This window comes from Rhinoderma darwinii, chromosome 3 (assembly GCF_050947455.1).
Source record: "Rhinoderma darwinii isolate aRhiDar2 chromosome 3, aRhiDar2.hap1, whole genome shotgun sequence".
Lineage (NCBI taxonomy): Eukaryota > Metazoa > Chordata > Amphibia > Anura > Rhinodermatidae > Rhinoderma > Rhinoderma darwinii.
This window is the reverse complement of record NC_134689.1, coordinates 372,573,830-372,586,173: the sequence shown is the minus strand read 5'-3', so window position 1 is coordinate 372,586,173 and position 12,344 is coordinate 372,573,830. Positions and strand designations below refer to the sequence as shown.

At 43.0% G+C, this 12,344-nt stretch overlaps 1 protein-coding gene across 1 annotated transcript in view; it reads right to left on the bottom strand.

Annotated features, from left to right (window-relative positions):
- Window positions 1-12,344, bottom strand: part of LOC142748282 (zinc metalloproteinase-disintegrin-like crotastatin) — a 37,795-nt gene that overhangs the window by 11,338 nt on the left and 14,113 nt on the right. Inside the window, exons 6-9 of the mRNA XM_075855382.1 lie at window positions 11,137-11,267; window positions 10,011-10,188; window positions 9,194-9,283; window positions 4,750-4,945 (exon numbers count right to left, since the gene is read on the bottom strand). Of these exons, the coding sequence (XP_075711497.1) occupies window positions 4,750-4,945; window positions 9,194-9,283; window positions 10,011-10,188; window positions 11,137-11,267 (595 nt within the window). The remainder of the gene's footprint in view (window positions 1-4,749; window positions 4,946-9,193; window positions 9,284-10,010; window positions 10,189-11,136; window positions 11,268-12,344) is intronic.

Genomic DNA, 12,344 nt, shown 5'->3' with positions numbered 1-12,344 from the left:
TCGTGTGCCATGTCACATTTGCAGAGCCCCAGAGGTATCAAAGCAATGGAAACCCACCAGAAGTGACCCCATTTTGGAAACTACACCCCTCAAGGAATTCATTTATGGGTAATGTGACCATTTAGACCCCATAGTTTCTTCACAGAACTTATTTGAATTGGTCTGGGAATGAAAACAAAATTATTTTTGTCAAATAATATGTAGTTTTGGCTGAAAATTTCTTATTTTCACAAGAAACAAAATACCCCATTCTGTTGCGCAATTTGTTCTGAGTGCCGCAATACCCCATTTGTTGTGATAAACTGCCGTTTGGGCCCATGGGAGGGCTCAGAAGGAAAGGACCACCATTTTGCCTACTCGCGATTTTCTAGTGCGAAGTCATGTATGCAGAAGCCCCTGAGGTACCAGTACAGTTGAAACCCGCAAGAAGTGACCCCGTTTTAAAAACTACACCCTTAAGGCATTCATCTAGAGGTGTAGTGGCCATTTTGACCGGAGACCTACACCCCATAAACTGTAATGTGGGTTCTCCCGGGTATGGCAATACCCTACATGTGGCTGTTATCAGCTGCCTGGACACACAGCAGGGCCCAGAGGGGAAAGACTAGGGGGGATAAGCTGTGCGGAGTGCATCAGGGTAAGTAAAATTGGGGTAAATTATAAACCAAGGGATGTATGATAAATTTTAAAACACTCATACAGAGCTCTGGTTATTCGGGACACGTGTCACATTGATATATTGTGTCATCCCTTATCGCCCTCTTATAGCAGACTTTGCACCTCTTTTGACTTTTTCCCTTCTTGCCAGTTTGGGGAACTTCCCCTGGAAAGTGTTGCCCTGGTACGATGCGTGTGGGCTCGCTTCCAGAAGTACTGGGTGCCCCCCCTTCTTGGTCCCTAAAGATTAGGTTCTTGATAATCACCTCTTGAAATTCCAGGAAAGTTCCCGTCTGGCCTGCACATCGACGTAACACGTACGCATTGTACAAAGCCATCTATATGATGTTCCCGGCCAGCTTCTTATACCACACCGCATGGCGCTGTAGGGCTTCAGGGCTTGATCTTACAAGTCCATCACTCCCATGTACCTATTGTAGTCCAGGATGCAGTCTGGTTTGGGGGTGGCCTTTCCTTCATATATCCTAAACCTGTAGGTATACCCTGATGCACTCTCGCAGCTTATATAGCTTCACGCCATACCTTGCCCTCTTACCCGGCAGGTACTCGTGGAATTGAACCCTCCCTTTAAAATGTACCAGGGACTCATCAATAGAAATACACTTCTCGGGGGTGTATGCTTGGGAAAACCGGGCACTGGAACGGTCTAATAAGGGTCTCCGTTTAGACAAACGGTCAAAACTGGGGTAATCTCGGGGTGGGCACGGCTCATTATCAGTATAATGTAAGAAGCGAAGTATTGCCTCATTTATTAATTTTTTTAGGTTCCAGTTCAGTTCTGAAGTTGCTTTGAGGGGCCCATATATTAGAAACCCCTATCAAATACCCCATTTTAGAAACTAGACCCCTCAAAGTATTCACAACAGCATGTAGAAAGTTTATGAACCCTTTAGGTGTTTCACAAAAATTTAGAGCAAAGTAGAGGTGAAATTTACATTTTTTTTTTGTCAGAAAATCCTCTTTATACCATTTTTTTTATAACACAAAAGGATTTATCAGAGAAACACAACTTAATACGTATTGCCCAGATTCTGCAGTTTTGAGAAATATCCCACATGTGGCCCTTGGGCGGTAATGGACGGAAGCATCGGCCTCCGAAGCAAAGGAGCACCTAGTGGATTTTGAGGCCTCTTTTTTATTAGGCACCATGTCCGGTTTGAAGAGGTCTTGTGGTGCCAAAACATTGGGAACCCCCCAAAAGTGACCCCAATTTGGAAACTAGACCCCTTGAGGAATCCATTGTAGTTTTCTTGGGGTGCATGCGGCTTTTTGATCAGTTTTTATTCTATTTTTAGGTGGCGTGGTGACTAAAAAACAGCAATTCTACTATTGTTTTTTTTTCGTTTTTTTTTACAGCGTTCACCGTGCGCTATAAATGACATATTCACTTTATTCTGCGGGGCGATACGATTACGGCGATACCAGATGTTTATAGTTTTTTTTTATGTCTTATGGCGTTTGCACAATAATTTTGTAAACAATCATTCACTTTTTGTGTTACCATGTTGTAAGAGCCATAACGTTTTTATTTTTCCATCAATAAAGCCGTGCGTGGACTTATTTTTTGCGTAACGAACTGGAGTTTTGATCAGTACCATTTTTAGGTACATGCGACTTTTTGATCTCTTTTTATTCCATTTTTTGGGAGGTGAAGTGACCAAAGAATTGTGATTGTGGTTCGGTTTATTATTATTTTATTTTACGGCGTTCACCGTGCGGGATAAATAATGAAATAATTTTGTAGTTCAGGCCGTTACGGACGCGGCAATACCAATTATGTATAGTTTATTTGTTTGTTTATATATTTTTATTAATAATAAAGGACTGATAAGGGAAAAGGGGGGATTTTTACTTTTATTACTTTTAAATCTTTTATTTTCTAATTTTTACACATCTTTTTTTAACTTTTTTTTCACTTTATTACTTTGTCCCACTAGGGGACATGAGGGCAGGAGGCTCTGATCGCTATTCTAATACACTGCACTACATGCGTAGTGCAGTGTATTAGAACTGTCAGCTACTCACTGACAGCAAGCATAGTGGGTCCTGACGTTGTCAGGACCCACTAGGCTTCCGTCTATGGCATAGCCGGACGCCATTGTTTGGTGTCCGGTTGCCATAGTCACCATCGCCGGCCGCTATCGCGTAGCAGGCCGGCGATGGCAGCTTAACCCCTAAAAAGCCGCGATCTCTATAGAACGCGGCTTTTAAGGGGTTAATCAGCGGGGACACAGCGATCGGTCCCCGCTGTAGGAGCTGTGACAGCTGCTGAACGAGACAGCAGCGTCACAGCTCCTGTATGTGTCGGGAGGACGGCCGAAACGGCCGTTACTCCCGAGACGTACTATTACGGCATGGAGCGCGAACTATACAGCTGCCATGACGTAATAGTACGTCAAGGAGCGGGAAGGGGTTAATAAATATCTAAAAGGGATTTGATTATAATTTTTGGGCAGCCAAAGAAATCTTGCAACTTTCGCACATATTAAAAGATGAAGACTTAATAGACTTTAACCCGTTAGTGACCGCCAGTACGCCTTTTCACGTTGGTCATTAACGGGCTTTATTCTCATGCATAAGCCTTTTTACGGCACTGCGTCAGGATAAATAAACCGAGCAGGGAGCTGTCAGTTCTCCCTGCTCTCAGCTAGCTGGGGGCATCCCTGCTCGAACGTGTGAGATCGATATCAGTATCGATCTCACCCGTTTAAACCCTTCAAATGTGGTGCTCAATAGCGTGCACCGCATCTGAGTGGTTTTGGAGGGAGGGAGCGCCTGACTTTAAAAAAATGTGATAAAAAGTGATAGAAAAGTCGCACCTACTCCAAAATTATACCAATAAAAACTTCAAGTCTTCCCGCAAAAAAAAAGCCCTCATACAGCTGCATCGGCAGAACAATAAAACGTTACGGCTCTTCAAATATAAAGACACAAAAACAAAAATATTTGAAAAAAAAAAGTGTTTTTACTGTGTAAAAGTAGTAAAACATGAAAAACTATACAAATTTGGTATCGTTGCAATCGTAACAACCCGCTGAATAAAGTTAATGTGTTATTTATACGACACTGTAAACAGCGTAGATTTAGGATGCAAAAAAGAGTGGCGAAATTTCCGTTTTTTTTCTATTCCACCCCAAAAAAAGTTAATAAAAAAGTTAATCAATAAATAATACGTCCCCCAAAATGGTGCTATTAAAAAATACAACTTCTCCCGCAAAAAACAAGACCTTATACAGCTATGTCGACGCAAAAATAAAAAAGTTATAGCTCTTGGAATGCGACGATGGAAAAACGTAAAAAATGGCTTGGTCATTGGCTGGTCATTAAGGGGTTAAAGGCTATGTACACTATTGAAAACATTTTTTATTTGAAATAAAAAATTGTATCAGTGTAATTGGTGCAACTTTCAAAATACTTTTTATTAAAAATATTTAAACGTTTTTAGATACAGCTGCTTTGTATCCTGTATACAGAGCAGCAGTATGTTGCAATGATTCCTGTATCCGACAGGTCTGCGGGACTGACGCGATCAGTGCCAGCGGGTCCCAAGTGTCCCTGACACGCAGGATCGAGCTGTTACCGATATCATCTAAGTTCAGAACTTAGATGCGATCTATTACAGGTAGAACCTGCACGTCAGGGACACGTGGGACCCACTGACTGATTCAGGTCTTAACATACCATACAGCGCAGATAGCGGTTAAAGCATGATTAACCCATATTAATAATGTATAACATCTGATGTTTCCTGCATTATTGCCCTGATGAATTCCCTCTAGCATACATCTGCCTCGCCCTTGACTTTGATAGATTTCGAGAAGTCAGCAGCACAACCAAATCGATTTCATCAACAGGAGATGACAATTTCCCAATAGTGGGTGGTGCATGCAGCTAAAAAGTCCCAGGTCCAAAAGAGACAGCTTACATAGAAGAGAAAGGAACTGCAGCAATCCGTTTCCAAAAACGGTGTCTGATATTCACCAAGCATGTAACACTTGCAACGTTTCAGCCCAGCATGGTATCATGGTTGATAAAGAAGAGATTTTGCAGGTTTCCTCCTGCTCTACTCACCCGGACCCCAGAAGTCAACACATTGGCTATTTAGTAGCGGACATTTTCCTCTGTAACAAGCCCCTTTTCCATCCATGCATGGAGAGCCGTTTACTATAAAACTATCCTTTGGACATGCGGAAGACTTTCCATCACACATATCGGTAAGGTCACACTCGTCTCTGGCAGGTCGACAAATAGATCCTGCAGGTTTAATCTGTAAGAAAGGGAAGAGATACAACATAATAAAGGAACTTAAGCTATGAAATAAAGAAAAAGAAACATAAAATACAAGTAACTCCATAACTCCTCCTCTTCCATGATGATATTATGTGTCAAATTGGTATCCAAGGGGTTACGAATAAACAAGAAAAGCTCTGTACCTCCCCACCTTAGTGAATGGAAAGGGCAGGCCTATAAGATTTTGCTATATGAAAAATCATATTACTTTGGTAAATTTATGAGAGATACATTTTCTAGTAAATGAAAACCCTGGTTTATTAACTTAAATGATGAAGTAAAAAACCTATGTTCTGAGCTCCGAATAAAGGTTATTTTTTTATTTTTATTTATTTTAAACTCCACTTATATGGGGGGGGGGGGGGTTTGGGGTATTTTATATGTCTGATTTGATACACCGTGTTCCAATTTATTATGCAAATGTTATTTTTCGCTGATTTTCCTAAATAGTCGATGCAAATGACAGTCAGTATAATCTTCAAGCCATCAACCGTTGGAGTATAATGCGAGTTTTATTGAACAAATCTCCTAATGATAACAGTTTTTTTTTAGAAGTAAAAAACGCAAAATGCACTGTTTCACATTATTATGCACAACAGAGATCAAAACATTTTAAAGGTTGTAAAGAGAACTAAAATGGTAATTTGTTGAATTTGCAGCATCAGGAGGTCATATTTACAGAAATCAAAAGCTCTTTCAATCAAAAAAAACTTAACAGGCCAAGTTACATGTTAACATAGGACCCCTTCTTTGATATCACCTTCACAATTCTTGCATCCATTGAATTTGTGAGTATTTGGACAGTTTCTGCTTGAATATCTTTGCAGGATGTCAGAATAACCTCCCAGAGCTTCTGTTTTGATGTGAACTGCCTCCCACCCTCATAGATATTTTGCTTGAGGATGCTCCAAAGGTTCTCAATAGGGTTGTGGTCAGGGGAACATGGGGGCCACACCATGAGTTTCTCTCCTTTTATGCCTATAGCAGCCAATGACACAGAGGTATTCTTTGCAGCATGAGATGGTGCATTGTCATGCATGAAGATAATTTTGCTACGGAAGGCACGGTTCTTCTTTTTGTACCACGGAAGAAAGTGGTCAGTCATAAATTCTACGTACTTTGCTCTCCCCATGATTCCAGCCCAAAACATGATGCTGCCACCTGCTTGCTGATGTCGCAGCCTTGTTGGGACATGGTGGCCATTCACCAACCATCCACTACTCCATCCATCTGGACCATCTAGGGTTGTACGGCACTCATTAGTAAACAACACGGTTTGAAAATTAGTCTTCATGTATTTCTGAGCCCACTGCAACCATTTCTGCTTGTGAGCATTGTTTAGGGGTAGCCGAATAATAGCTTTATGCACACTTGCAAACCTCTGGAGGATCCTACACCTTGAGGTTCGCGGGACTCCAGAGGCTTCAAATACTTGTTTTCTGCTTTGCAATGGCATTTTAGCAGCTGCTCTCCTAATCCTATTAATTTGTCTGGCAGAAATCTTCCTCATTATGCCTTTATCTGAACGAACCCGTCTGTGCTCTGAATCAGCCACAAATCTTTTCACAGTACGATGATCACGCTTAAGTTTTCTTGAAATATCCAATGTTTTCATACCTTCTCCAAGGTATTGCACTATTTCACGCTTTTCGGCAGCAGAGAGATCCTTTTTCTTTCCCATATTGCTTGAAACCTGTAGCCTGCTTAATAATGCTTAAGTAGTTTTCCTTTGATTGGGCACACCTGGTAAACTAATTATCACAGGTGTCTGAGATTGATTACAATGATCCAAAGAGCCCTAAGGCACAATACCATCCATGAGTTTAATTGAAAAACTAATAATGAAATGTTTATGACACTTAAATCCAATGTGCATAATAATTTGTAACACGGTGTATGTAATATCTTTTGTTGTATTATAAGACAGAAAAACTTAATAAAGAAATGATTAAAAAAAAAAGAAAAGCCCTGTATATTCTAGTGTATTGTTATGGAGACATTTATTTTATCATTGAAATGGATATCTGTCTGGCTCATAAAGGGGGGTCCGGAGTGTGGGCTCCAGCACTGTTGTGTAACTAGGCAGATTTGCCATTCATGAGTCTAGGAAAGCTGGAGTTTGTACTGAATATGTAATTTAAAGGGATTGTCTGGCTTATCCATATGCCCAATCTGCTAATCATTAGGGACATCTATTGTGCTAAGGGGTTGTACGAGCCAGACAGGGGAGTAACTAGGAAAGACGCGGCCCCATAGCAAACTTATCACTGGGCCCCCCTAGGTTCCACACACAGCCCACCGTGTAGATCGTGCCCCCCTATACAGAGTGCTATACAGCGCTCCCTGTAGACAGTGTGTCACCCTACTTGTAGATAGCGCCCGACCCCTCAACTGTAGACAGTGTCATACAGCCCCCCTGTAAATAGTGCCATACAGCCCCTCCTGTAGATAGTGCCAAACAGCCCCCTCCCGTAGGTAGCGCCATCTGGCCCCCCGTAGATAGTGCCATCCAGACCCCCCTCCTGTAGATAGAGCCATACAGCCACCCTGTATATAGCGCCATGCAGCCCCCCTCCTGTAGATAGCGCAATACAGCCCCCCTCCTGTACATAGCGCCATACAGCCCCCTCCTGTACATAGCGCCATACAGCCCCCCCTCCTGTACATAGCACCATACAGCCCCCCTCCGTTAGATAGCGCCATACACCCCCCTCCTGTACATAGTGCCATACAGCCCCCCCTCCTGTACATAGCACCATACAGCCCCCTCCTGTAGAGAGCGCCATACAGCCCCCCTCCTGTTACATATCACCATACAGCCCCACTCCTGTTGATAGCGCCATATAGCCCCCCTACTGTAGATAGCGCCATACAGGCCCCCAAAAAATAGAGCCAAACAGCCCCCCCTACTGTAGATAGCGCCAATCAGCCCCCGTCCTTTAGATAGCGCCATACAGCAACCCCTCCAGTACATAGCGCCATACACCCCCCGCCTGTACATAGCACCATACAGCCCCCCAACAATTAGATAGCGCCATACAGCCCTCCCTCCTCTACATAGCACCATACAGCCCCCCTCCTGTACATAGCACCATACTGCCTGTGCCTGTAGATAGCGCCATACAGCCCCCCTCCTTTAGATTCCAGCCATTTAAACAAATAAAAACAAAAAAAAGTCATACTCACCTAGGTCTCGTTCCCGTGAAGAACGGAGCAAATCAGCACCGACGAGGTCATTGCGTGGCCGGCATGATCCAGTGACGTCATCACACCGGCCTTTGCGGAGGGACCCCGTCCCGTGTGCATAACAGGCTGCAGGCCGAACTTGGCCTGCAGCCTAGTAGATGGCAGAGCGGGAAGATACCTCCCTGCTCTGTCATAGTGAGTGATTCCAACACCTGCCCATCACTGTGTCTGACAGTCTTCTCTCTACAGCTGATGTGCCGTACCTTACACAGGGGGAGAGTGATGGCCGGCCCTGCACCTAATAGTGGCAACTGGCGGCCACAAACCCATGCTGAGGGACAGGCCCGGGGGCATAGTCTCCTGCCCAGCCCGCCTTGATGGGGGAGGCCGTGACAGTGGGCGGCACGGGCCCCATATGCCACGAGCCCCGTAGCAGCTGCAATGGCTGCTACAGTGGTTACGCCACTGGAGCCAGATAACCCCTTTACAAAAAACGCTGTAAATGTATTGTGATAACTCCCTGGTTTAGGATAAGGCAGTACGTTTACCTGCCAGTCTATGCAGAGGTTTATCTTGAAGCACGCTTGTACCGACCCCCCACCTCCCCCAAACCACTACAAGCAGATATTAAATGACTTGACACTATACAATCTATATTCATTATACAGGTGAAATCGTTATTTGTATGTTGAGATAAAGCGGTCTATAATAATTACATTATAGTGCTATTATCACGCCCTGCAGTATCCCTCTGTAATACTGCTACTCTCCTATGTGGCAGAGGGGGCTCCCTCAAGTACCACAGCCCAGATGTGACTGCCGCTTCTCCATATGCTGCAAACATTGGTCCTATGTTAAATCACAGATAAACCATTGTGATATCTGGAGGAGTTGTGACTAATGACAAACTAAGCTCTGCTACATCTATATTTTTATGTCACTGCAACTTTCTCTAAATATGGATATACGTGAAGGACAATTACATGGTATTTGAATAACATTAATATTTGTCATGTTCTGTATAACTTTATACACTTACCTTACAATCCTGACAACATATATCGTCCTCACATTGACATCCTGACTTCAGTCTACAAGTTTGTGCATCACAGCAATGACTTGTACATTCCTATACCAAGAAACAAGATAACGCTTCTGTATAAACTGTTTTATGGGATAAACCTCAACGCTTTGTGCAACCACTTACAGGATACAAGGAAAATATAACCTCTACATTGTGTCTACCAGCACTTTTACACCTGCTCTTTACAGAGGTATTTCACTCAGTAAATAAAGCTGAATCATTGCACAATGAAAAGTAATGCAATTTTCAAATATACTTTGTGGCTTTCAAGACCTCTGCTTGCTGTCATTGTATGGTATCCTTCATTGCAGACTTCTATTTCTTTCTTGTATGGAGCCGTGTGACCTGAAAACCACGAGGACTACAGCCACGATGTTCAGGCCAGGATCACACACCCAGTTTTGATGCTGTTTTTCAGTGCAGTTTTTGGCAGTTTTTTTCTAGCCAAACACAAGAGTGGACACAAAACTAAAAGAGATGCATCAGTCTTTTCTTTATACTTTTGTTTTCTTTTGGATACACTTCTAGTTTCCACTAAAAAAACGGAGCCATAAACTTCATCAAAACGGCGTGTGTGATCCTGGCCTTACACAGGATTTTTAAACATTACTTCACAGTAAAACTGCTGTGTGTGAATGTAGTACAACAGAAGGTTTTTCTGCTTTCCTCCAGTGGGATCTGATTTGTGCTACAAAAAAATACGGAACTCACAAGGATCACATACACATCCTAACACATTATACAAAGCAGCTGATAATAGAGGGGCCAATACCTGGGGTTCACCACAGTCACACTCCTCTCCACTTTCAACAAACTTATTACCACACAAGGGAGGAGACAGCAGTTGTGATGCCTGTGGCACATTTAACATGCAGTCTGGAAAGTTATTGTAGATAAATCTCTTCAGATCCCCGACGCTGCAGCTGGAGAACATGAGTGGAGGTGCAAAGCTGGAATAAGAAATACATCGTTATGTAGGGGACTGGTAGCAACTGCACAAGAAGATCTGCGGACAATGGGGTTGTGCACGAACCTTTAGGCTGGGATCACAGAGGGAGAACTGAACTGTTTCCTAATGTAAAATGCAGTCAGTAGCACATGTGAAAAGTAACATTGGCGCCCCATAGCAAAATTTAGAAGGGGCCACACTCAACAATAACTGCTGTCAACAGCAAATGTGTTCAGCAAAGTAGTGGAAGGTTATGGACATGGCTTCATTCCCTGTATCTTTTCCTCCCTTCCTTGGCCATTCGGTGTTCTGAATTCTACTATATCTTCTCCATCTCCTGCCCCTCTTTTAATAGTGGAGGCTCAATCAGCTGTTGGTGCCCCATAGCAGCTGCTATGCCTGCCACCCTGGTAGTTACACCCATGGCAATATCATGTGATTGTGTTTTGTATCCACAGCTGCCATTATTTCCCATTGGCGAAAACCAGGTGCGATTATAGATAATATTACCAAACTCGGAAATACATTAAAGTGTAGCTGAACGTTTAACAAATCGTGTGAGCGCTGAGCCGCTTCATGTTGTTCGGCTTTTTCCGGAATTGAATGTATCGGAGTACGGGCCCAATAGAAAGTCTATGAGCCCGCACTCCGATACATTTATTTACGGAAAAAGCCGAACAGAAACGAAGCAGCTCAGCGCTCACACGAGCGCTTCAGCTGCTTCGTTTTAGCGATTGGTGGGGTCTCAGTGCTCGGACCCCCACCAATCAAAACTTCTGACATGTCACTATGACATGTCAGAAGTTTGTTAAATGTTTAGTTACACTTTAAGTATAGAAAAGGAGAAGATCAGTTATGGCCTGAACCACAATTAACTAGAATGTCATCTGTCCTGTATTACCTAGAAACATGTACAAGGCGTGAGGTAAATTGAAGTTGGTGCTTTTACCCGAGACTTGGAAACATGACACAGGGAGCATCTTCGCATGTACAGCCAGACTTATCATGAGGCATCCCGAGGTTATGACCCATCTCATGAGCGACTGTGGCACCAACAGAGCCAACAAATCTGCTGTGATCCTAGATAAAAGACCGTAAGAGGGGATGATTAAAGTGATTCATGAAAAAGTAACGTACAGTAACATATAGAGTATTATTAGAAATACAAGATTGAATCTATCACACTACACATGCTACTCGGAGAACAGACAATTCACTAAACCACCTTATTATACAGTGAAAAACGATCTTCTAGAGGGGCGCTGCTCTCATAGAAGAGGTCACAGGATATAAGGCAAATGAGACTCCCTCACAGAATAACCTGGTCTAGATCAGCAACCCCTCCATCAGATCTCCCAGAAATTAATCTCCCAATATGCATTTTTATTACTTCCAAGCCAATAATAATGCCCCAAAAAAATCCCACGCCTCTTTATAGCCAATTGATATGAAGTGGACATTGCATGTCCCAGAGAAATCCCCATAGACACCATGACAGCACTAAACAACATGGTGACATACCTACCAGCAGCATCCTGAAAATAAAAATGACACATACTGTAGGGTTATGTCTCACCATCCTGAACAGCCAATGTGCATAATATATGTAAAGGCAAAAATCTATGCAGGGCTGTGCAGGAGTCTAGGGCAGGAGGTTATCTGGCTCATGGCACATCATGGACCTTGCGGCTCTGTAATACTCAGACAGGCTGAGTCTTTTTGAGGGGGAGACAGACATACAGACACTCTTTTTAGCTGAACTCTCCTCCAGCTACAAAGGTCCTTCATTCAGAGAATCCATCATTAAGATGGAAGCACCAAATGAAGGATTCCCCTCTATTTACTTTATTAAACCAGACAACCCCTTTAAAGAGGTTGTCTCATGAAGACAATAGGATTTTAGTACTTACCAGTAAAATCCGTTTCTTGTTGAATTCAGCTCCTCAGTTTGTAACCTGAGCAGTAGGGGAACAGAGAAGGTTTAACACAATATGTTTCCAATGAGAAAAGCAACCTCCAGAAGGCCAAAAACATAGCAATAAGAAATAGGGTGGGACCTGTTTCCCCCAGTGAATTCAACAAGAAAGGGATTTCACTGGTAAGTACAAAAAAAAAAATTCACTAAGGGACACAGTACCATGGGACGTCCTAAAGCAG